The sequence below is a fragment of the Triticum aestivum genome, chromosome 2D, assembly GCF_018294505.1.
Source record: "Triticum aestivum cultivar Chinese Spring chromosome 2D, IWGSC CS RefSeq v2.1, whole genome shotgun sequence".
Lineage (NCBI taxonomy): Eukaryota > Viridiplantae > Streptophyta > Magnoliopsida > Poales > Poaceae > Triticum > Triticum aestivum.
The window spans coordinates 105083847-105109936 of record NC_057799.1 but is presented as its reverse complement, the minus strand read 5'-3'; the positions used below and the strand labels follow the sequence as shown (position 1 = coordinate 105109936).

Sequence of the window (26090 nt, the reverse complement as noted above, 5' to 3'; positions counted from 1 at the left end):
ACTCTATGTATGTATAACCTTCCTCCTTGGATGTGCATGAAGCGGAAGTTCATTATGATGCCAGTTCTCATCCAAGGCCCTAAGCAACCCGGCAACGACATTGATGTGTACCTAAGGCCATTAGTTGAAGAACTTTTACAGCTGTGGAATGGAAACGGTGTACGTACGTGGGATGAGCACAAACAGGAGGAATTTAACCTGCACGCGTTGCTGTTTGTAACCATCAACGATTGGCCCGCTCTCAGTAACCTTTCAGGACAGACAAACAAGGGATACCACGCATGCACGCACTGTTTAGATGACACTGAAAGTATATACCTGGACAAAAGCAGGAAGAATGTGTACCTGGGCCATCGTCGATTTCTTCCGACCAACCATCAATGTCGAAAGAAAGGCAAGCATTTCAAAGGCGAGGCAGATCACCGGAAGAAGCCCGCCATGCGTACCGGTGATCACGTACTTGCTATGGTCAATGATTTACACGTAATCTTTGGAAAGGGTCCCGGCGGACTAGCTGTTCCGAATGACGTTGAGGGACACGCACCCATGTGGAAGAAGAAATCTATATTTTGGGACCTACCCTACTGGAAAGAGCTAGAGGTCCGCTCTTCAATCGACGTGATGCACGTGACGAAGAACCTTTGCGTGAACCTGCTAGGCTTCTTGGGCGTGTATGGGAAGACAAAAGATACACCTGAGGCACGGGAGGACCTGCAACGTTTGCACGAAAAAGACGGCATGCCTCCGAAGCAGTATGAAGGTCCTGCCAGCTACGCTCTTACGAAAGAAGAGAAAGAAATCTTCTTTGAATGCCTGCTCAGTATGAAGGTCCCGACTGGCTTCTCGTCGAATATAAAGGGAATAATAAATATGCCAGAGAAAAAGTTCCAGAACCTAAAGTCTCATGACTGCCACGTGATTATGACGCAACTGCTTCCGGTTGCATTGAGGGGGCTTCTACCGGAAAACGTCCGATTAGCCATTGTGAAGCTATGTGCATTCCTCAATGCAATCTCTCAGAAGGTGATCGATCCAGAAATCATACCAAGGCTAAGGAGTGATGTGGCGCAATGTCTTGTCAGTTTCGAGCTGGTGTTCCCACCATCCTTCTTCAATATCATGACGCACGTCCTAGTTCATCTAGTCGACGAGATTGTCATTCTGGGGCCCGTATTTCTACACAATATGTTCCCCTTTGAGAGGTTCATGGGAGTCCTAAAGAAATATGTCCGTAACCGCGCTAGGCCAGAAGGAAGCATCTCCATGGGCCATCAAACAGAGGATGTCATTGGGTTTTGTGTTGACTTCATTCCTGGCCTTAAGAAGATAGGTCTCCCTAAATCGCGGTATGAGGGGAGACTGACTGGAAAAGGCACGCTTGGAGGGGGGAACTCAATAATATGCAGGGACGGATATTCTTGGTCTGAAGCACACTACACAGTTCTACAGAACTCTACCTTGGTGACCCCGTATGTCGATGAACACAAGAACAGTCTGCGCTCCAAACACCCGGAGCAGTGTGACGACTGGATTACATGTGAACACATCAGGACTTTCAGCAGTTGGTTGGAAACACGTCTCAGAGGTGACACCACTGTTTGTGATGAGTTGTACTCGTTGTCCAGGGGACCATCTTCGACTGTATTGACTTACAAAGGATACGAGATAAATGGGAATACATTTTACACGATCGCCCAAGATCAAAAGAGCACCAACCAAAACAGCGGTGTCCGCTTTGATGCAGCAACCGAGAGGGGAAAGGACACATATTATGGTTACATAATGGACATATGGGAACTTGACTACGGACATGATTTTAAGGTCCCTTTGTTTAAGTGCAAATGGGTCAATCTGTCAGGAGGCGGGGTACAGGTAGACCCACAGTACGGAATGACAACAGTGGATCTGAACAATCTTGGGTACACTGACGAACCGTTCGTCCTAGCCAATGATGTGGCACAGGTTATCTATGTGAAGGACATGTCTACCAGACCGAGGAAAAGAAAAGATAAGGAAGCGAATACATCATACGATGAGCCAAAGCGGCACATAGTTCTTTCAGGAAAAAGGGACATTGTGGGAGTGGAGGGCAAGACAGACATGTCTGAAGATTATGAAAAGTTTCATGAAATTCCTCCCTTCAAAGTCAAGGCTGACCCAAGCATCCTGATAAACGATGAAGATTATCCATGGTTACGGCGCAATAAGCAAATGACACAAGCGAAGAAAAAGTGAAGACTTTCTCCCGCAACTATTATGATGATAGCATGCCAACTTTGTAATAGACGAGTATGATACCATTGTCCGTTTTGTACAAGAAGTGCATCTAGTTTTTGCCGTAACCCTCTCAACTTTCTTGCACATGCTATGTGGATGAAATGATGATACCATGCCAACTTTCAACCTTTTCAGAGTTCATTTGAAATGCTTTATAAGCCCTGAGTGCAGAGAGGTTAGGCCCGTAAGCCTGCTTTAGAGAGGAGCTCGACAGCTCAGGCGCACCGCACCTTATAAACAGGTGCGGCTCTCTCTTAGCTAGCGAGGTGGGACTAAACTCACCACCACGCCGCTGTGCAAGGCCATTGGTCCCGGTTGGTGGCACGAACCGGGACCAATTCCACCCTTTGGTCCCTGTTGGTGCCACGAACCGGTACTAATGAGGCTGTGGCCCCACGAGCACCTTTAGTACCTGTTCGTGGCACGAACCGGTACTAGAGTTTCTTACTAGCTAAGCAGTTTTTTAGTCCCACCTCGCTAGCTGAGAGGCACTAGGAGCGGTTTATAAGCCCTGAGTGCAGAGACGATGAAGAAGAGGCGCAATGCTCACGTTGCTTAGCTTCAAGCCTTGAGGAATAAGGTAGACTGCATCGAGCTATGTGCAGTGCAGTCTACACTATTCCGAAAGGCTTGAAGCAAATCAACGCGCATTGCGCCTCTTTTTTATTTTTAATCATTAAAAGCAAAAAGAATTTTCATAAAGAACTTTTTTTGATAGAAACTTTAATAGCAGAAAGAATTATCATAAAGTAAAATAAATAAGTAATTAGAAACAAAATAAAATAAAATAAATAAGTTTTTTGTTGTAAGTAGAAATAAAACAAAATAAATATAGCAAAAAAGAAAATAAAAAAACTAAATACAGCAAAAAGAATTTTCATAAAGAACTAATGGCACTAATAGAAAGTTTATATGTTTTCTAAAACTAATGGCACTAACAGACAGTTTATAATTTTGCTGACCTAAAAGCAAAAAGAATTAAAAAATAAAGCAAAAAACAAAAGAAAATAAATAATGCAAAAAAATTTAAAAAACTGCCACCTATTGGGCCACCACGGCCTGAATACGACTAGAAACCCAACCTGGGCCAGGATTCAGGCCCGCAGAAGGCCCAATAGGCCAACAGACAGCACAGTGTGACATTAGGCCCGTAAGCCTGCATTTGAGAGGAGCTCGAGAGGGCAGCCGCAGTGGAGCTTATAAACCACTCCGAGCCCCTCTCAACTAGCGAGGTGGGACTAAACTTTTGGCCGCGGGCAGCGCAAGGCCTTTGGTCCCGGTTGGTGGCACCAACCGGGACCAATGCCCCCCCTTTAGTCCCGGTTGGTGCCACCAACCGGGACCAAAGGCCGCCGCTTCCCGCCCTTTGGGCTGCTGAAAAGAGGCCTTTGGTCCCGGTTGGTGGCACCAACCGGGACTAATGCCCACCTTTAGTCCCGGTTGGTGCCACGAACCGGGACTAAAGGCTTTGCTATATAAGTCCACACTTAGGAAATTTTCGACATACCTCGCCAGTTGCCCCCGACGCCGCCAGGCTGCCCGTGCTCGCCGTCGCCGCCCGCTCCTCATCGCCGTCGCCCCGCGCCCTTGCCTCGACGGGTCGCCGCCCGGTGCTCGTCGCCGTCGCCCTGCCCCCACGCGCCGCCCCGCCTCGTGCTCCCCTGCTCGCGCGCGCCGCCTCGGCGCCCCGAGCCCCCCTGCCCGGCCCGCGCGTGCTCGCCGGCGCCCTCGCCGCCCCCGCCCCGTCCCGGCCCCGTGCGCCGGCGCCCTCGCCGCCCCCGCCCCCGCCGTCGCCATCGTCCTAGCCGCCCCCGCTGTGAGAGCCGCCGCCCCGGCTCTGTTTTTTTATTTTTATTAGTTTAATTTTTTTGTTCATATGTGATGTATATGTGTATGTGGCTATAATGTATATGTGAACAAAAAAAATTGTATGTATGTAGATGTTCAAAATGTATGAATATATATGTCAAAAATGTTTTTTTGTTCATAGAAAGTTTTTTGTTCATATATAGAAAGTTTTTATATATGACAATGGATATATATTCGATATATATGAGAAATGATGATCCACATAGAAAAGTTTTATATATGCAAAAGTTACAATTTTAGAAAAGTTTTATATATCTAGCTAGGAAGGGAAGAAGAAGAAAAAGAAGGATAGGAAAGAAGAAAATAAGAAGAGGAAAGAAAGAAGAAGAGGAGAGGAAGAAGAGGAGATATAAATAAGAAGAGGAAAAAAGAAGAAAAAGAAGAGGAGAAGAAGAAAGGAATAGAGGAGAAGAAGAAAAAATAGAAATATTCTATTTTTTCTTCTTCTCCTCTATTCCTTTCTTCTTCTCCTCTTTTTTTTCTTCTTTTTTCTTTTTTTTTTCTTCAATCCTCTCCTCTATTCCTTTCTTCTTCTCTCCTCTTTTTATTTCTTCTTCGTTTTCTTATGTTTTATCGGGTCTGTCGTCGTCGATATATACCCCTCCCGATAACTTCAACACGAGGGGGGGTCGATATACCCCCTCCCCGATAACATTATTTTCCCGTGTATATATGTCGTCGTTGTCGATATAACCCCCTCCTGATAACTTCAACACGTGGGGGGGGGTCGATATACCCCCTCCCCGATAACATTATTTTCCCGTGTATGTATGTTGTCGTTGTCGATATTACCCCCTCCCGAGAACTTCAACACGAGGGGGGATAACTTCAACACGAGGGGGGGTCGATATACCCCCTCCTCGATAACATTATTTTCCCGTGTATGTATGTCGTCGTTGTCGATATAAAACCCCCTCCCGATAACTTCAACACGTGGGGGGGGTCGATATATACCCCCTCCCCGATAACATTATTTTCCCGTGTATGTATGTCGTCGTTGTCGATATATATAACTCCCTCCCAGATAACTTCGACATGATGGACGGTCGATATGTATACCCCCTCTCGACCGTGATAACTTATACCACGGGAGCACCCCCCGGCCCTCTCGCTCGACCAAAACTCTCGAGGACACCCAAACCCTAGAAAAAAACGATGTCGGTCTCCTACCCCCTCCCGCCGCGCCCCTACCCTTGAAGCGTTGCCTAGGCCACCCCAAACCCGGAATAAGCTAGGTCTACGTTTGCACTAATATATCCACCTGCTGTCATGTTTGTGTAATAATTGCCATGTTGTAATATTTGCAGAAACAATGGAGCACGGACGAGATGAGCAAGCAGAAGATGTGTTGGGGGACATAATCTTAGCCGGAGGTGATATCTTGTCGTATCTTAACGACAATGATGGTCTGGAAGAACAGGGTGAAGAAGCAGGCTGCGGTGATCGAAGAGTGGAGGAGGAAAGACATGATTATGATGGCTCCGGTGACCCAATGCTGGTGCAAGAAGGAGCCCGTGGTGACGGCTCCGGTGACCGAACAGAGTCCGGCCAGGTAAATATATTAGTTAAGCCTGTGCTGACTAGCTAATTGATGCATTCATTGTTTTGGTATGTACACATATTAATTAACACTCGTCTTTCTTCTTTTTTCTAGCCCTCCGGATCGAGCACAACTGCGGTAAAGAGACGAGGCCCGAAGAGAAAGTTGCGCTCGGATGAAAGGTTTGAGATCACAGCAATCGCGCGCGACGGCCAACCGATTGAACCCCTCCGGACAAAGGATGCTTTTGCTGCTCAGTGCGGGGTTCTAGTTAGGGACAAGATCCCGATCAGCATCCACCAATGGTATAAGCCTAAGAAGGAAGACCCTGAGGTGTCTTATGTCAATGATATGCAGAAAGATGATCTTTGGACTGAGCTGAAGGCAAATTTCACCCTACCGCCAGAGGAGGATCCGGAGAAGCCAGTTATAGAGCAATTAATCAAGTCTCATGCTCTTAAGAAGATGGCAGACCTATTCAGGAGGTGGAAGAATGAGCTGAAAACTTTTGTCGACAAAGAAGAGACACCAGAATTCGTCGGCCGGTATGAGAAGATCAGAGATCACTGGCCCGCATTTGTGGCCCACAAGACATCGGAAAAGAGTAAGAAGATGTCAGCGACAAACAAGCAGAATGCTGCGAAGAAGAAGCTTCACCATCGCACGGGGTCAGGTGGCTACCTCAAAGCCCGGCCTAAGTGGGCCAAGTCTGAGAGGGATCTGCTTGATAAAGGGATCGAACCAGAGACAATGAACTGGCCAGACCGTTGCCGGACTTGGTTCTTCGGGGCTGGCGGAACCTTGGACCCTGTATCAGGGAGGTGTCGTTGGACGGACGAGCAACTTGCAATACCCGTCAAGAAGCTTAAGCACTATATCGATGCAGCGCAGCAAGGGACGTTCGTTCCAGACAGAGAGAACGACGAGCTCACAATGGCCCTCGGGAATCCTGAGCACCCTGGACGGACACGAGGCACGCCAGGCTCCGTTCCGTGGAAGGCTGGTTTTCCGGACGCGGGCGGTTACAAAACCCAGGAGAGGAGGAAAAAAGTGGAGCAGATCCAAATTCAGCGTCTGCACGAAAGGGTTCAAGTGCTAGAGGAACGAGACGGCAATAGAGATGCCGAAACTGCCCCCGAAGCTACACCGCCATCTCAGCGTAGAAGCAGCGTGGCTTCCACCGAGCTGCCTCAGCTGGAGCATGCGGCTACTCCTAGCTACCCCGTGGATGCTATCACGGAGTCTCAACATTGCCACCTTATGGCGGAATGGCAGAACTTGAAAGTCAAGGCGGCTGTTGGCTCTGTTTTACCTACTGAACCCGGCGCAACCTACCACTGCCGGCCGATTCCAGAAGGATATGCTAGGGTGATGGTGGATGAAATAACGGAGGGATTTGAGGACCTCCAGCTTGACCACCCTACCGGTGAAGGGGAGACTCGGCTGGGTTTAGCTCTGAAGACTCCATGCCTATGGCGGAAGGAGCTCATCAAGCTTCCGAACTGGACGGCTCCGGCGAGTAAGGGCACTCCGCCTCCTCCTCCGCCTCCTCCTCCGGCGAGTGATCAGGGCACTCAGCCTCCTTCTCCGGCGCGTGGCGGCACTCCGCCTCCTTCTCCGCCAGCGCCGGCGCGCCAGAGCAGCCAGCCTCCTCCTTCTCCGCCTCGTCAGCAAGGGCGGAAGAGACCCGCCGCCGCTGCGGCTGCTCCGGCGCGTCGTAGTCCTTCTCCTCCGCCTCGTAAGCAAGGAAAGAAGACAGCCGCAGCCGCTCCGTCTGCTCTGCCGGCGTCTAGCAGTACAGCTGCCAGAGGCGGGAGGCAATACAGATTCGGTCCTTCTCTGAAGACTCCAGAGAAGTTACCATATGAGAGGACCGAGGAGGAGAACGCGAAGATCGTGCGAGCCGAAGTGAAGAACTTCTTTGAAGGGGTCAAAGCAAAGAAACATCCACCTCCGGAGGAGAAGGTAGATCCGGTGAAAGCAAAGCGCACTCTGGCTGCCCTGACAAAACCACCAAAGTCTCCGCCAAAAGGCAACTATGAGCGCGTTCTTGCAAAGGCATATGCCGAAGCGGAGCGGTCGGGAAGTACTGTCAGTGATAAAAGGATGAAAGAACGACGAGCTGGGAAAAAAATTGCCCAGCTCGGCGAACAAGAGAACCAATCGTGCCCCCCGCTCAAGGTGTCAAAAGACATCGTCGCTAATGATCCGGGTATGGTGCCCGGTTATACCGATCTTGGAGATTACCTGCCCGACGATGTACATTATGAAATCATGGAGGTGGACGAACACAAATACCATTACGGGAAGCCTCTCGTCAAAGATGTCAGATCTCTAAGCACGATGATGCGAAGACTACATGATTGGTACATGAAAACCTGCAGAGAGTCTGATGGGATGAGTACTTTGACGCTGAGAGTTAAACCGGAGCATGACCTCGTTGGAATTGAACTGCTGAATGTTCCATTTGAGGATTTCTTCCAGTTTTACAATCTAAAGTCCCTCGATAAAACAACGATCACTTGCTACTGTCTGTAAGTAGTACTACTTCTGTCATTAAGTCTCTCTATATAGGTCAGCTCTTTCATTGCATGTATTTATACTTATCCTCACTATATTATGCAGATTGAAGATCGCCGAATTGAAGAAAAGACAAATCGGTGATATTGGGTTCATTAACACAAATCTCATAGATGCATTATCAGGTTAAATTCATGCCAAAGAAGCCGAGGCCAACTTGCTACAATCGTTGGTAATAAATCAAAACAAAGATATAATACTCTTTCCTTACAACTTCAAGTGAGTGTTACTGTCTTCTGCATATTCGGTTTCCCTTATTAGTCCAGGTTATGGTAATGTAATTGATGACTTATGCATGCATGCGCAGCTTCCACTATATTCTCCTAGAGATTAAGCTTGAGCCGGGAGTAGTAACCGTCTTAGACTCGAGACGAAAAGATCCCCAGGACTATGCGAACATGACTCAAATGCTCCAGAAGTAAGTTAAATCGATCATTATCCACCATATCAGCAACTTTGTTCATTTCCTGATATCAAGTAATTGTTTTCTTTGTCTGGCAGGGTTTGGAGAAAATTCACCTCAAAAGCCCCGGGACTGCCGAACCAGCTGCAATTTAGACACCCGAAAGTAAGTACTATAGTAGCATGTTCCGCGCATCTCCTAGTGATTCAAGCGCTAGTTTGATCAATACCATTTAGCATGCTTGCTTATCAGTTTGATTGACCTCTATTTCTTGTAAAGTGGTTGTGGCAGCAACCCGGGAATAATTACTGTGGATACTACATTTGCGAGTCCATCCGCTACCATACCTGTGAGCGGGGCTACACTGAAGAACAATATGAAGTGCGTAAGCAATAATATTCACAATTTTATTTTATTACCATCATTTGTGTTGAGTTTCATTTATTCATATATATATGTATTGACCCCCTTCTTCAAATTAGATTTTTCGGAAGCGGGATCAACTCCTAGCACCAGATCGTATGCGAGGAATTCAAGAGGAATTGGCGGCATTCTTCCTTGACCACGTGATCGCTGAAAACGGAGAATACTATGTGGACCCTGTGTTCCTACAATATAATTAGGAGATTGTATTGTAAGAGATAATTATTGTATATATGTAGCCGGTAGTGTCGGATAGATATACGAGAACTTGTTGTTCGACCAATATCTCGGAGAAGGAGAGGTGGTCGATATCACTTCTCTCTGTATGCATATATATGTTCATGACGATCTTCTGTTTCCTTCATTTGATTACTAGCTAGCGTGTCTACTCCTCTCCATACGTATATAGTACGTAGCGTCGACCAAGCACGGAGATAAGAGAGGACACTTCTCTCTATTAATTAGCTAGCTAACACAATATATGAAACACCTAAATTAACCCCCCAAAACCCCTAAACCACCCCCTTTCAAAAAAACAAAAACCTCAGCTCCTGCCAGGTGCTGACGCGTGGATGCCTATTGGTCCCGGTTGGTGGCACCAACAGGGACCAAAGGCCCTCGTGCCTGGGCTCCCCACACCGGCCACGTGGACGGCCTTTAGTCCCGGTTCGTGTAAGAACCGGGACTAAAGGGCTAGGGCATTAGTAACGACCCTTTAGTCCCGGTTCCAGAACCAGGACTAAATGCCCTTATGAACCGGGGTAAAAGCCCCTTTTCCTACTAGTGCATGGATCTGTACATGCCAAATCTCCTTAACTTGTCCCCGCATGCCGTGTGCCACGTCCTGCAGAACGTCTCCGTTTATTCCTTGTGCAATAGTAACTTCCTACTGCCGACCAGTGCATTTGTCCACAGCCTTCATAGAGAGGCACCGACCTCCAGTCGTGGTATGTAGGAGTATAGCAGTAGTATATGTAACCAATCGTGGGAGCCAATCATTGGGCATGATTTCACTTGGACCTTTCGGATGACGGCACATGCCCCACTTGAACGATAAAACGACACTTTCACCTTAATAATCATTTGATTTACGCACAATCAAATTTGGAGGTGGCCATGCAATGATCGCATCAATCATCATTAGAAAAGAAGGAGAGAATGCGCCTTTGTATTTGCATACCGTTGGCGCCGCATGCGCCACAACTTTTACGGAAACGAGAGTATATATACTATACAACTATATATACACGGCAGGGCTGGAATCATATCAATCCTTGGGAGATCGCACTCGGTTCATTATGTATCGCTAATTAGTTTGTACTCAACGATGTCATGGATCTGGTCCCAATGCATGCAGTTCATCATTGGAGTTGGTAGCTGAGTTAGCTCTATTTAGCGATGATCAAGTGATAACGGCCGAAGATCGCGTACGCATACATGCATCAGCGTCCAGGAAAAAAAATAGCGACCGAGCTGGAGAGAGTGCACGGCAAACATACTTGTATGGACTGGCGCGAAGCATGTGTCAAAAGGAATGCCGATCGGGCGGCCATAGGCGCCGCTCGGTCGTTTGTTGGTGTCTTTTGCTCGCCATTTTCTTAGAGCATCTCTAACAGCCACGCGTTGCGCGGCTCGCTAAAAGTCAGAATACAACGTCGGATGAGTCAGGTTTTACGCGCGGCGATGCGCTGGCTTCAGCGGCCGCCACAAAATAAAGCGCGCCCGAGCCGCTGCAGCAGGCGCTATATTTCATTTTTTTTGGTAAAGAACAGGGATAGTTCGGCACATAGCCTGCTTCTACGATACAAAATGCGTACATAGTTCATAATCTTTTCCTACAATAGATATTTTATATAGTTCTATGATACAAAAAAACGAAAAACTACTACTACTCGTCATTCTCCGACTCGGACTCTGCCTCGGTGATGTCCTCCTCCGACGTCGAAGCGTAGGCATCAAGGAACCGCTCGTCGCGGGAGTCCCAGGACCACGCATCTCCTAGCGCGATGTTGTATTTAGCGACCGCCTTCCGCGTTCGCTTGTCCTCGCGATAGGCGGCTCGCTCCTTCCTCCTCTCCTCCTCTCCGCCCTCCTCGCGGCGAAGAACTGTTTCTCGTTGATGATACCTTGCGGGAAGCGTTGCGTCCACAGCGCCATGGCTTCCTCGTCCATCTCGGCCAGGCTGAGACGGCGCTACCGCCTCCGGTTTTTGTGCCGATCCTCGTCGGTGATAAGCCGCGGGAAAGGAGCCAACTCCTGTGCCCGCTCCGGCGTCGCTGGAGCGCGCAAAAACGTCCCGCGCGCGCTAAAAGTCCATTTTACCGCGCGTGTCTTTTGGCGCGGCTGTTGAAGATGCTCTTATGCTCGCGCGTCTTCCCGATCCCGACCTGCATGGCGCCACGATTCTTCCCCATGTGCCAACGTATTCATTCACGATAATGGAATTTCATCCAGGCTTATATATACGTGCGCCCGCAGGCTCGCTTGCTCCCCATGCTTCCTACAGCTCAGAGCTCGCTCACTCGCCTCAGTCGTCGGTTGACTCGCCGTCGCTTGCTTCGCTGCCACGAACCCTAGCTAGCTCACACTGCACAACCACATGGGTCTCGACGTGCCGCCGAGGTGCCGGTACCAGAGGCTGCGCGCCGAGCAAGGCGACGACGGGGACGGCGAGGAGAGGCCGGCGGCGGCTTCGGCTACCAGGTGGACGAGGGCGAGGCGGCCGCTGCGGCTGCGGAGGAGGGCGGGGAAGAAGGTGGCGCCGCGTCCGGGCGGCGGCAGGAGGGTGAGGCTGATGCGGCTGGTGCTCGCGCTGCTGCCGGCGCGGCGGGCGGCGGCCCTGCTGGCGGAGCTGGTGCGGCGGATCGCGTGCGCGGCGGATTGCCCCGCCATCGTGTTCTCCTCGCAGTGGGGGCTCCCGGCGCTGTCCCACTCCGCGAGCGGCGGTGCCAGCCGGACAGCCAGGCTGCGGGCGTTCTACCTCGAGAGGAGCCTCTCCGCCGGCTCCGGCTCCCTTCCTGGTCATCAGCAACATTAATGGCGGCAGTAGATGCACCTAAATTTCGCCATGCAAGAGAGAATCGGTTCTTGGAGAAGAGGAGATCGCGTCGTGGCATATTGGAGCTGATCACGCATGGTGGAAGAAGATTGTCCATGGCCGGCTTTAATGCCGTTTGATGTAAATCTCGGAGAGATCGTGCAGTGCGATCTATGCAACCATAGTGATCGATTTTTATGATTAACTCAACAAGGAGAGTTCATTGTTGTTGTTTTTTTTTCCCAATATAAGGAGAGTCCAAGGTTGTACCAGCATTTCCCCGAGCGGCATCATGAGTTGCTCTAGTATCTAGTTTTGGAATAAAGGTAATTTTTTTTTTCAAAAATGAGGATAACACCTGCCTCTACATCGAGCGATGCAGACAACACTACTAGAATCTGGTTATGTACTGGGCAATACATGTGTGCTGTCACGTGGATTATTTCTATTGGCTAAACTTTGCCAAGTTTAGTGTGCCAAAACTCAGAAAATAGTTGGGCCACGTGGCGCTTCTGTTAACTGCCTGTCCTGTCTGACATTGTTGTTCGCCGAATTTTTTCTGACAGGAACTCGGCAAACATTGTTTAAATATTCACTGACTTCATGATAGAAAGAACTTGGCAGTATTAATGATTGTCGAGCCCCGTCCAGCCAAGTGCGATGCGTCGAGTTTGGCACTCAGTGAAGATTTCACTTTAATATGGGCTCTCCCGAGTTTCTTCGGACTCGGTAAAAAGGGCGATACTAGTAGTGCGGCCATCTTGGCATAGATCTGACATGATTTTTTTTGGCATGAAAATAACTAAAAATTCATATCAAATTTCAAAGTTAGGCTAAAACTGAAGCTTCTCCAAGGATGCTCCGCCACTACTCGCGAACTTTATTTGTATCCGGTGCAAAATTTAGTGGCATGTTTGGAAGCTGGAAATTTGAGTGATATTTTTGTTGCTCCGGTAGTAAATTTCAGCTCGTTTGCTAAACATCAGGTGCCTAGAAAAGAAATGTGCGTCAGTCACTTCTTCTGCTTTGCGTGAGGACGAAGGAGTGTGGACGGCGTAAGGAGCGCCAGGGACGAGTGCCGGCCACGGCGAGGCCAAGGCGAGCCGTGCATGAGCGGGAGGCGATATCTAGCAGGAGTGAGTCTGAAACTTGGCAGGTGCGGGGTCACCGGAATTGTGGTAGGTCGGGGGGGGGGGGGGGGGGCTTAGAGGGATTGTCGTGGCTGCGGCAAGCAATGATGGTCAAGGGAGGTTGAGGTGAGGGTGGGGCGGCGCACAATAGCACTCGCCGGCCGCAAGGGGCGAGGCAGGCGGTTGGGTTGGGGGTGGGGTGGGTAGGTGGGTGGCTACATGAGGAGAAGAAGGGGAGATTGAAGATGAAAAGTGTGAGGTGATCGTGGCCGTTGGATGATGATCAACGGTATTGACTAACGCCAAAAAAAAACTTTAGCTAGCAAATAGGCACTCGCAAATTTCAGTATCGCGGCAAGGTATTGTCATTCCCATGGCAACTCAACTAGATTTTCTAATCAACAGCTGTTCAAGGGGCGACAAGATTTCTTAAATCAACGGTTGATCATGGTAATAATGGCAATACGTATGAGGATGGCAATGGCCATGCTGACATTCATATATTGACGTTCAAGGGCATGATTCATTGATTCCTTTCCTTTACGTCTCATACATGTTTCTATCGTACAAGCGTCTGTTGCCATGTAGATGTGCTATCCTTTTCACTCTCTCATGATGCTAGCTAGCTAGTGATGGAGATACATGCATAACATGCGTCTTTGCATTCGTGGTTTTCAACTTTTCATATGTTTCCAATGGAGATACGTATGTAAGTATGTTGGTACGAGCTTCACCTCAGTGCGAGTGGGAGTGGGGCGTCATGTCCGTATAGCCGACGCTCTTCCTGGTGGTGGGGAAGATCATGAACACCACGCTGGACAGGAACCCCGCCCCGAGCGGCAGGTTCACCAGCAGCTCCCTCACGTCCGCGCCGGCGTCCGGGAACAGGCAGCTCTGTATGCCGGCGTCGGAGAAGGCCACGGCCAGGAACACGACCGCGGAGAAGACGGCGTGCACGAAGTCCAGCCCGGTGAGCCTGAACCGGCCCAGGTCGCTGAACATGGCGTCCCGCTCGGCGGCCGCGCCGGCGAAGTTGAACGGGTAGAAGGACCGGAACGTGGCGATGCCGTAGTAGAGCTTGCCGTCGCGGCCGACGAGGCTGTCCGTGAAGGAGAGGAGCACGCAGGAGAGCGCGCAGGCGCCGATGAGCGCCAGCACCAGGTACCGGTTGGCCGTGTGGCAGACGCCGTGGTTGGTGAAGGACGGCGCCAGCGCCTGGAACGCCAGCACCGTGCCCGTCGGCAGCAGCTTCAGCAGGTCCGACGCGCCCGACAGCGTCTTGTCCACCGGCGACTTGCCCTTGACTGGCTTCGCTTCCTGCGCCGGGCATTCTTCGCCGGCCACGGGCATCTGGACGTGTATCGCACCGGAATCCATGGAGCCGCCGGCCGGCTGATTCGACGAGGAGATTTACGAGCTACGTAGATGCTTTGGCGCCGCTGGGCTCCCTTTTATATCGAGTGCGTGAGTGAGGAGTGTCAACCTGCGACAAGCAACATGGATGTGGTTGCTCGGAGCTACACGCGAGAGTGACGCCGGCGTAACCGAAATATTCTCGGCCTTTCGAACGCATGCACGGTGGCTCACCCGGCCAAGGTAGCTTGGTTGCAATGATAAGAAACTGCACTCGGAGGTTGGGCCAGACACCTGCCGATCCACAACGGACTCCTAGTTTTAGACAGTTATTATCGCTTATAAGAAGTTGAGCTTACTTGAAAACGGTTATTGATAAAAATAAGTCCAACAACTTAATTAAAAAGGAAATTCGTCGTGTTGTTTATTTTTTTAATAACAAATTCATCTTGTTGTTACCAGCTTTTCGTTGTTGGAGAGTAGTACAAACCCTAAATTGTGGTGATTGACTCGATTTAAATGCTATGCTAGCCCAGCGTGTGTGGCGCGTCCGAATGATCATGAACTGCACCGATCTTTGACACCGAGAGAAAGCTTCGACGGGAGAGAGACTGAGCCTGCTCGCCACCGTTGAGAGTCGCCTAGGAAAATCTTTGCCCGACTCCTTGGCTCTCCTCCTCCGGAGGTGCTCCCGTGGTGAGTAGGTATGGGGGAGGAAGCCAGGTACTCATTTTGTCCATTAGGTGTAGGGCTAGGGGTAGGTTTTTCCTCTTTGGCGTTTGGCGTGATGCCGACTCGGAGCTCCGTCCCAGTGCATTTGAGCAGCGCTCGGCGGCTAGCTCTCCGGCCCCCGAGGTGTTCTTCCATGGTTGAAGCCGACCGGAGAGGCGGATCCAGTGAGAGCCCCTCTAATAAGCCTGAGATTGTCTTGAACTCTCTTCGTCCTTGGTTTTTGCTGGCCACTGAGGTGGTGAAGACTGAAGATGGAGAAGGGGAGGTTCTCATATCCGACCAGCGGGTAGGGTTGCATCATCATTGAAGTTTGTTGCAGAGAAGCTATGGCGCCTACCACTAAGAAGAGGTGGTCAATGGATGTCATTCCTCGAGGCCATGCCAGTGATTCTTCTGCTAGAAGGGCATCCGACTAGAGTCAGTGGCGGAGACAAGGCCCAGGTTGCCCGGGTGGTAGCCTGGGTTGTGAGGCTTGGCTCCTTTGATAGCGATTTTTGCACTGTTTAGTATTGTACCAAGTGATTGGCCCCGGGCTTGATCCTGGCTCCAACACTGACTAGAGGTGTGGCGTTCCCTCCAAGATTGCTCTTTTCTTCCTCATAGCCCAGATGTGGCGAATAAGGAGGCCGTCAACCAAAGCTTGGAGTCCATCTCTGCTACTTTTGGCACCGACTGGTGTTGGTGGTGGTGCAATGGCGGCTTTGCTATCCGAAGTGGTTTATCCCCAGCAACAGTAGGTCGTATTTGAGTTGAGGTCGTTTGGAGCCCATTGCAATCTTAGATCTCCTTTGAGAGTCCTCCTTGCATATTTCGGAGACTTGGTTGTAATTTTAATCCATTTGAGTCCTTTTGTGAGCTTTGTACATGGACTGTTTAGATATTAATGGAGCTCTGTCCTTCAAGACATATCTAATTGAGCATAGCTCAAATGGTTAGGTTATTTGTCGTGAAATCAACTCACCAGGGTTCAAGTCCTAGACTTGGCATTGGTGTTTGCATTTTCTTGAAATTATGCCATTCTTTTTTGGCAATGTCCATTCCCATTGACTACGAGACGCCTGTTGTGATTTCATCAATCTCAAAATGTTGTGTCGGTTTAGTATCTCCAAGATGCTTATAGATAGTGTGTGGACATCCATTTATAAGGATGAGTGTGTTCAGTACCCTATGTACATACCCAGAATGGTTTAACTAAATTTCTTATCAAAGATAGTCAAATGAATTACATGCCCACTTTTAAAGAATTGTAAATTTACCAGCCTCTTGTTGGACACATATGGCCTTACTGTTGGGGAACGTAGTAATTTCAAAAAAATTCCTACGCACACGCAAGATCATGGTGATGCATAGCAACGAGAGGGGAGAGTGTTGTCCACGTACCCTCGTAGACCGAAAGCGGAAGCGTTAACACAACGCGGTTGATGTAGTCGTACGTCTTCACGATCCGACCGATCAAGTACCGAACGCACGGCACCTCCGAGTTCAGCACACGTTCAGCTCGATGACGTCCCTCGAAGTCCGATCCAGCCGAGTGTTGAGGGAGAGTTTCGTCAGCACGACGGCGTGGTGACGATGATGATGTTCTACCGACGCAGGGCTTCGCCTAAGCACCGCTACGATATTATCGAGGTGTAATATGGTGGAGGGGGCACCGCACACGGCTAAGAGATTAATGATCAATTGTTGTCTCTCTGGGGTGCCCCCCGCCCCCGTATATAAAGGATCAAAGGGGGGGAGGTGCGGCCAGCCTTGGGGCGCGCCAGGAGGAGTCCTACTCCCACCGGGAGTAGGACTCCCCCCTTTTTCTAGTTGGATTAGGACTTGGGAGGGGGGAAAGAGGAGAGGGAGAAGAAGGAAGGGGGGCGCCGCCCCCTTCTCCTTGTCCTATTCGGACTAGGGGGAGGGGCGCACGGCCCAGCCCTAGCCGCCTCTCCTCTCTTCCACCTAGGCCCACTAAGGCCAATTATGTTGCCGGGGGGTTCCGGTAACCTCCCGGTACTCCGGTAAAATCCCGATTTCACCAGGAACACTTCCGATATCCAAACATAGGCTTCCAATATATCAATCTTCATGTCTCGACCATTTCGAGACTCCTCGTCATGTCCGTGATCACATCCGGGACTCCGAACAACCTTCGGTACATCAAAACATATAAACTCATAATATAACTGTCATCGAAACGTTAAGCGTGCGGACCCTACGGGTTCGAGAACTATGTAGACATGACCGAGACACGTCTCCGGTCAATAACCAATAGCGGAACCTGGATGCTCATATTGGCTCCCACATATTCTACGAAGATCTTTATCGGTCAGACCGCATAACAACATACGTTGTTCCCTTTGTCATCGGTATGTTACTTGCCCGAGATTCGATCGTCGGTATCTCAATACCTAGTTCAATCTCGTTACCCGCAAGTCTCTTTACTCGTTCCGTAATACATCATCCCGCAACTAGCTCATTAGTTGCAATGCTTGCAAGGCTTATAGTGATGTGCATTACCGAGTGGGCCCAGAGATACCTCTCCGACAATCAGAGTGACAAATCCTAATCTCGAAATACGCCAACCCAACAAGTACCTTCGGAGACACCTGTAGAGCACCTTTATAATCACCCAGTTACGTTGTGACGTTTGGTAGCACGCAAAGTGTTCCTCCGGTAAACGGGAGTTGCATAATCTCATAGTCATAGGAACATGTATAAGTCATGAAGAAAGCAATAGCAACATACTAAACGATCGAGTGCTAAGCTAACGGAATGGGTCAAGTCAATCACATCATTCTCCTAATGATGTGATCCCATTAATCAAATGACAACTCATGTCAATGGCTAGGAAACATAACCATCTTTGATCAACGAGCTAGTCAAGTAGAGGCGTACTAGTGACACTTCGTTTGTCTATGTATTCACACAAGTATTATGTTTCCGGTTAATACAATTCTAGCATGAATAATAAACATTTATCATGATATAAGGAAATAAATAATAACTTTATTATTGCCTCTAGGGCATATTTCCTTCAGTCTCCCACTTGCACTAGAGTCAATAATATAGATTACACAGTAATGATTCTTACACCCATGGAGCCTTGGTGCTGATCATGTTTTGCTCGTGGAAGAGGCTTAGTCAACGGGTCTGCAACATGCAGATCCGTATGTATCTTGCAAATTTCTATGTCTCCCACCTGGACTAAATCCCGGATGGAATTGAAGCCTCTCTTGATGTGCTTGGTTCTCTTGTGAAATCTGGATTCCTTTGCTAAGGCAATTGCACCAGTATTGTCACAAAAGATTTTCATTGAACCCGATGCACTAGGTATGACACCTAGATCGGATATGAACTCCTTCATCCAGGCTCCTTCATTTGTTGCTTCCGAAGCAGCTATGTACTCCGCTTCACACGTAGATCCCGCCACGACGCTTTGTTTAGAACTGCACCAACTGACAGCTCCACCGTTCGATGTAAACACGTATCCGGTTTGCGATTTAGAATCGTCCGGATCAGTGTCAAAGCTTGCATCGACGTAACCATTTACAATGAGCTCTTTGTCACCTCCATAAACAAGAAACATATCCTTAGTCCTTTTCAGGTATTTCAGGATGTTCTTGACCGCTGTCCAGTGATCCACTCCTGAATTACTTTGGTACCTTCCTGCTAGACTTATAGCAAGGCATACATCAGGTCTGGTACACAGCATTGCATACATGATAGAGCCTATGGCTGAAGCATAGGGAACATCTTTCATCTTCTCTCTATCTTCTGCAGTGGTCGGGCATTGAGTCTTACTCAACTTCACACCTTGTAACACAGGCAAGAACCCTTGCTTTGCTTGATCCATTTTGAACTTCTTCAAAACTTTGTCAAGGTATGTGCTTTGTGAAAGTCCAATTAAGCGTCTTGATCTATCTCTATAAATCTTGATGCCCAATATATATGCAGCTTCACCGAGGTCTTTCATTAAAAAACTCTTATTCAAGTATTCCTTTATGCTATCCAGAAATTCTATATCATTTCCAATCAGCAATATGTCATCCACATATAATATCAGAAATGCTACAGAGCTCCCACTCACTTTCTTGTAAATACAGGCTTCTCCAAAAGTCTGTACAAAACCAAATGCTTTGATCACACTATCAAAGCGTTTATTCCAACTCCGAGAGGCTTGCACCAGCCATTAATGGATCGCTGGAGCTTGCACACTTTGTTAGCTCCCTTTGGATCGACAAAACCTTCCGGTTGCATCATATACAACTCTTCTTCCAGAAATCCATTCAGGAATGCAGTTTTGACATCCAACTGCCAAATTTCATAATCATAAAATGCGGCAATTGCTAACATGATTCAGACAGACTTAAGCATCGCTACGGGTGAGAAGGTCTCATCGTAGTCAATCCCTTGAACTTGTAGAAAACCTTTCGCAACAAGTCGAGCTTTATAGAAAGTAACATTACCGTCAGCGTCAGTCTTCTTCTTGAAGATACATTTATTTTCAATGGCTTGCCGATCATCGGGCAAGTCAACCAAAGTCCATACTTTGTTCTCATACATGGATCCCATCTCGGATTTCATGGCCTCAAGCCATTTTGCGGAATCTGGGCTCACCATCGCTTCTTCATAGTTCGTAGGTTCGTCATGGTCTAGTAACATAACCTCCAGAACAGGATTACCGTACCACTTTGGTGCGGATCTTACTCTGGTTGACCTACGAGGTTCAGTAACAACTTGATCTGAAGTTCCATGATCATCATCATTAACTTCCTCACTAATTGGTGTAAGCATCACAGGAACCTGTTTCTGTGATGAACTATTTTCCAATAAGGGATCAGGTACTGTTACCTCATCAAGTTCTACTTTCCTCCCACTCACTTCTTTCGAGAGAAACTCCTTCTCTAGAAAGGATCCATTCTTAGCAACGAATGTCTTGCCTTCGGATCTGTGATAGAAGGTGTACCCAACAGTCTCCTTTGGGTATCCTATGAAGACACATTTCTCCGATTTAGGTTCGAGCTTATCAGGTTGAAGCTTCTTCACAAGCATCGCAGCCCCAAACTTTAAGAAACGACAACTTTGGTTTCTTGCCAAACCACAGTTCATAAGGCGTCGTCTCAACGGATTTTGATGGTGCCCTATTTAACGTGAATGCAGCCGTCTCTAAAGCATAACCCTAAAATGATAGCGGTAAATCACTAAGAGACATCATAGATCGCACCATATCACTAAGAGACATCACTAAGAGACTCCTTGTCATGTCCGTGATCACATCCGGGGCTCCGAACAACCTTCGGTACATCAAAACATATAAACTCATAATATAACTGTCATCGAAACGTTAAGCGTGCGGACCCTACGGGCTCGAGAACTATATAGACATGACCGAGACACATCTCCGGTCAATAAACAATAGCGGAACCTGGATGCTCATATTGGCTCCCACATATTCTACGAAAATCTTTATCGGTCAGACCGCATAACAACATACGTTGTTTCCTTTGTCATCGGTATGTTACTTGCCCGAGATTCGATCGTCGGTATCTCAATACCTAGTTCAATCTCATTACCCGCAAGTCTCTTTACTCGTTCCGTAATACATCATCGCGCAACTAGCTCATTATTTGCAATGCTTGCAAGGCTTATAGTGATGTGCATTACCGAGTGGGCCCAGAGATACCTCTCCGACAATCGGAGTGACAAATCCTAATCTCGAAATACGCCAACCCAACAAGTACCTTCGGAGACACCTGTAGAGCACCTTTATAATCACCCAGTTACGTTGTGACGTTTGGTAGCACCCAAAGTGTTCCTCCGGTAAACGGGAGTTGCATAATCTCATAGTCATAGGAACATGTATAAGTCATGAAGAAAGCAATAGCAACATACTAAACGATCGAGTGCTAAGCTAACGGAATGGGTCAAGTCAATCACATCATTCTCCTAATGATGTGATCCCGTTAATCAAATGACAACTCATGTCAATGGCTAGGAAACATAACCATCTTTGATCAACGAGCTAGTCAAGTAGAGGCATACTAGTGACACTTTGTTTGTCTATGTATTCACACAAGTATTATGTTTCCGGTTAATACAATTCTAGCATGAATAATAAACATTTATCATGATATAAGGAAATAAATAATAACTTTATTATTGCCTCTAGGGCATATTTCCTTCACTTACACACCGTAAGTATGTTCTAAATCATACCAACTGCATTTCATACTACTTTCCCCTTGTAGTAACTACGTGGAAATCAACAAAGTATTTCCCATCTGCGATAATTTGGTTACATACCGATATCACCACTCCAGCATGCATCAATGGGCACTCACAGAAAATTAGGGATCTATGTGAGGAATAACAATTTATCCGTCAATCAAAATTATTCATAGCCCGTATGCTGATTGCATCAGCAATAAGGATATTTTTCGGCATTAGGGGGAGATAAGTAATACAAGGAATGCCGAGAAATAAATTAGAAATGTTATTGACATTCAATCCTTATATCCACGTACTCAAAGAATCTGAACTAGAAGTTCAGAGAATCATATATTTGCAACACATTGCAAATCTGCCACATACATTTACTGATGACAAGGTGCCACTAAATTTTATATTCCTGCAATAATGTGTCAGAAAGAGTGGAGGTACCTAATAAACCACTCTTCTCCCCAAATGAGAGCAAGAGTGGAGAAAATCTGACAACACAAGATATAACTTGTCATATGCTTCCGCGGAAACAGAGGAAATCAAATCCTCAACCAGTAAATCCTCAACTAGAGGAAAACAGTGGAAAGACACCTCACTGGATGCTCATCATCCATAGCCCGACATAAATGTGCACAAATGTTTTGGTGCGGGGACATCGAAACACCTTGACTCCACTTGTTGTAGGAAATCACAAGGAGTTAAAAAGGAATAAATATATTATCCACAAACTTCAATGATTCCATCAAAATCATATAAACTAAATACTACATTTGTAGACATATATTTCTTCTCAAATTGCTAAAACTTTTGGGCCCTGAATCAAAATCCATGGTAGAGTGCCTCTTGCACTCATATTGGTTCACATAAAAGGAAGCAAGTAACGAAGCATAGTACTCTGCAAACGAGTAGTATTTACGGCAATAATACCTACTCCTCATAAGTATCATCCCTACAAAATACTAAAAACTTCTCATTCATAGACAAAGTCAATGAGGTGGTGAGAAAGCGAGGCTTGTAGCAAAAGGGTTCACACAGAGACCCGACATCGATTATGATGTAACATACCCTCTTGGTATGAGTGGAATTATGTTTCGATACTAAATATCATTGGCAATAAAAAATAAAAATATTATCCATGCAGTTGATGGATGAAATGGCTACATACACATATGAGTCGCTCATTTCAGAATCTCTATTGAAGTCCCTGAAGGGCTTATACTTCCAAATCCAAAAGCAAATCGTAACAAGTTTTGTGTAATACTTCATAAGCCACTCTATGACTTGAAATAGTTAGAAATCATATGGTACTACCGACTAAATGAGTTCCTTCTTCAGAAGGATTACTCGAATAATCATGATTATTTACATGTTTAATAAAGGAATCCCAAATTTGATTACCTTCCATCACCTCAATGTATATTGATGACCTCATCATCAATGTCTATACAAGACCTAAACATACACAAAATCATCTTAAGACGGAAAATTTGGATTCAACCAAATTTAGCTTAAGCTTACAACTTGAGCATTCTCTCTAGAATACATACCAGTCTACATATATCCAACACATATATGAGAAGTTCAATGGGGTATCATACCAATAAAAGACATATAATATGGTCATACTACCCCTGATAGGGTACGAATCCATTCATACCTACGGGTGATAATGAAGTGTTATTAGAACCTAAAGTTCTACATCTCAGTAACACTAAAGCACTCATATACTTGCAAACTAATCAGGCCTGACACTATACTTGCTATCTTTGTTCAGAGTGCAACCCCCAACAAAAGGTATATGGCCGATATAAGAAATATTAACTTATATCTCAAGCTCACAATAAGTCTTGGATATTTCCACCAAGAAATACAAGATATGACCATGATATGATATAATGATATTGGCTCTTTCTTTGATCCCAATAATGGCATATCAATGACTGAATTTGCTGGAATAGCCGTCATATGGAAGTCATCTAAATGGGCTTTAATGGCTATTTCCAGTTATCATTCTGACATAATTGCTTTATCTAAAAGCACTGAAAAATATGCCTAGCTTAGCAGAATGATTAACCACACTCAAAATCATGTGGTTGAGATTCATCAGAATCACATAACTTTATTTATCAAGACGCTATCACTTGTGTTACTCAATACCTACAGGTTATATGAAGAGCAATACCATAAAGCACATTGCTCGAAAATTACTTATCCTCGCAAATTATAGAAAGTGAGGAAAAAATATCAAACAAAATACTGTGAAAATCCAATAGATTGTTCACAATGTCATGACAAGTCAATGAAATTGGTATGAGACATCCTCCAAATTTCCAAAGTTCAGGGGGAGTAATCTCCCAAACTATAACCTGTTTACAATCATCAGATTGCATGTATTGTACTCTTTTTCCCCTTGATGAGTTTTTCCCTAATGGTTTCTCATAAAGGTTTTTGACGAGACAATATAAACACAAGTGTATGTATATGCCATATCATTTTCTCCTTATATTTTCCCACTGGGTTTTAAGGGAGTTTTCAATGGCATATCAGATTGCACTCTTTTCCCTTATGAGTTTTCTCTCAAAGTTTCTCATAACGGTTTTTAATGAGGCAATATCTTTTAAGATCATATGCTATACTTTCAAGTTTTTTTCCCATCGGGTTTTTAAAGGGAAGTATACAAAGCATATTTATTGTTCTCTAAACTCACCAACAAGTTTTATCTTTCCTCAAAGGTTTTTCTCATATGAGTTATCAAGAGACAATAATCATTATATGTTGCATCATTTTTCTCCTTATTATTTTCCCCAATGGGTTTAAAGGAGTTTTAGCAACATATCTACACTATTCTCCTCATATTTTCCCCGCAGGGTTTTTGGAGGAGACTTTAAGGATTACACAAGTCTTTCTCAAGATGAAGATGATGAACATTCTCAAAGGCAAACACTTACAAGGAGGGTTCTTTATCAAGACGGTGTATATTCACAAAGACAAGCATTGATTAGGGGGAGTGTTAGGAATTAATTAATTAGTTTAATTAAAGGGATATTCCCTGCTTATGTCGGTTCCACTATTGGCAACCGCTCTTTGTAACCTCCTTTGTATCCAGGTATATATACCCCAAACTTCATCAATGAAAGTAACTGTTCCATCATTTGCTCTCTCTCTCGTTTTTACTTTCACAGAATTGTCAAGTAAGTTGACATTCTCTTTTTTAGAGAATTAATTAATCTTTGTAATAACTTGATTCGTGTTGCACTGTTGTGCGTCCACGTTATCATGGGAATACGTCCTATGTTTCCTGCTGATGATGGATATGGCTTACTGTGCGGTGGAAACCTAGGAGAAAGAAAAAGTAGGACAGGAGGCTCATGGGCGGACAAGCCCCTAAATTAAGCGCTAGATAGGCTAGAGGAACAACACAAGCACCCACACTAACCACCACAATAACCACCAAAAAGAAGGGCCTATCTCCAACGCAAAAAATTAACCAAGGCCGGCTGCCAAACTTATTTTGTAATATGTTCAATTTTGACAAAATTTGGTTAATAATACCGAGATGAAGAAAATAGTACTAGGTCGTTTTGTCTTTTAGCTTTCTTGGGAAGGTTGATTGGATTGATCCGTGAACGTGCCATGTTTTAGGGTTTTGGTTGATGCTTTGCGCAACCAGATCCAGGCCGCTTCACTCACCGACGAGCCATTGATCTCCAATGTATGAGTGGTACTCCCAAGACTTATTGTGTGGTTTGTGCGTGACTTGTAGTGTTAAACACGGGCCATCTGATTTTGTAAATAAACGGATCTGATTGTTTGGATCTGCCCCCTCTCTTCCTTTTGTAGGGGTAGTAGATGATTAAGGGTCATTAGATCTTGCTAATGGATGCCTCTCATTGTTTGGATCTGCCCTCTCTTCCTTTTATAGTGGTAGTAGATACGTAGTAGATTATAGTGGTAGTAGATAGATAGTAGATAGTAGATAGATAGATAGTAGATAGTAGATAGATAGAAGATAGTAGATAGATAGATAGTAGATAGTAGATAGATAGAAGATAGTAGATGGACAAATCATTTTCTTTGCTGCAGATGGGGTTCACCGAACAATAGGTTTCTACAGGCTATCTGCGATTGATAGTTTCAGTAGGTAAAACATAGTGTTAGGATCATATCTGTACCCCATAGTATTTAATATATCAATGTGTTGTTTCTAAGCTGACGAGTACATATTTATTTGCAGTTACTACTGTTAGTCTGCACTGGTGAGTTCAGAAACTTTAAAATGTCATTTCCTTCCATTTTTAGGCCAGGAAGAAACAATTGAGGAGATGGCTGACTCGATATTTGCGAGACATTTTTCAAATACCATTGAGCAGAAAAAGGTAACCAAATTACATTCATTTCTCAACATGTTATTAAACTCTTTTCAAATTCACATCTGGCAATCGCTAATTTTTCATTGAAGGGATTGTCTTGAAAGGGCGCCAGGCCCTTGTAGAAACATCTGTGCTGACCTTGCAAAGCATCCCTTCTTCCTCTACGCAAGTC

General features: G+C 46.3%; 1 protein-coding gene across 1 annotated transcript; it reads right to left on the bottom strand.

The window, feature by feature from the left end:
• Window positions 1–13798: 13798 nt before the first annotated feature.
• On the bottom strand, window positions 13799–14668 carry LOC123048945 (protein DMP2-like). Its single transcript, XM_044471957.1, has one exon. It carries the CDS (start codon window positions 14634–14636, stop codon window positions 13995–13997), a length of 642 nt encoding a protein of 213 aa, XP_044327892.1. The 5' UTR covers window positions 14637–14668; the 3' UTR covers window positions 13799–13994.
• Between the last annotated feature and the right edge of the window lie 11422 nt (window positions 14669–26090).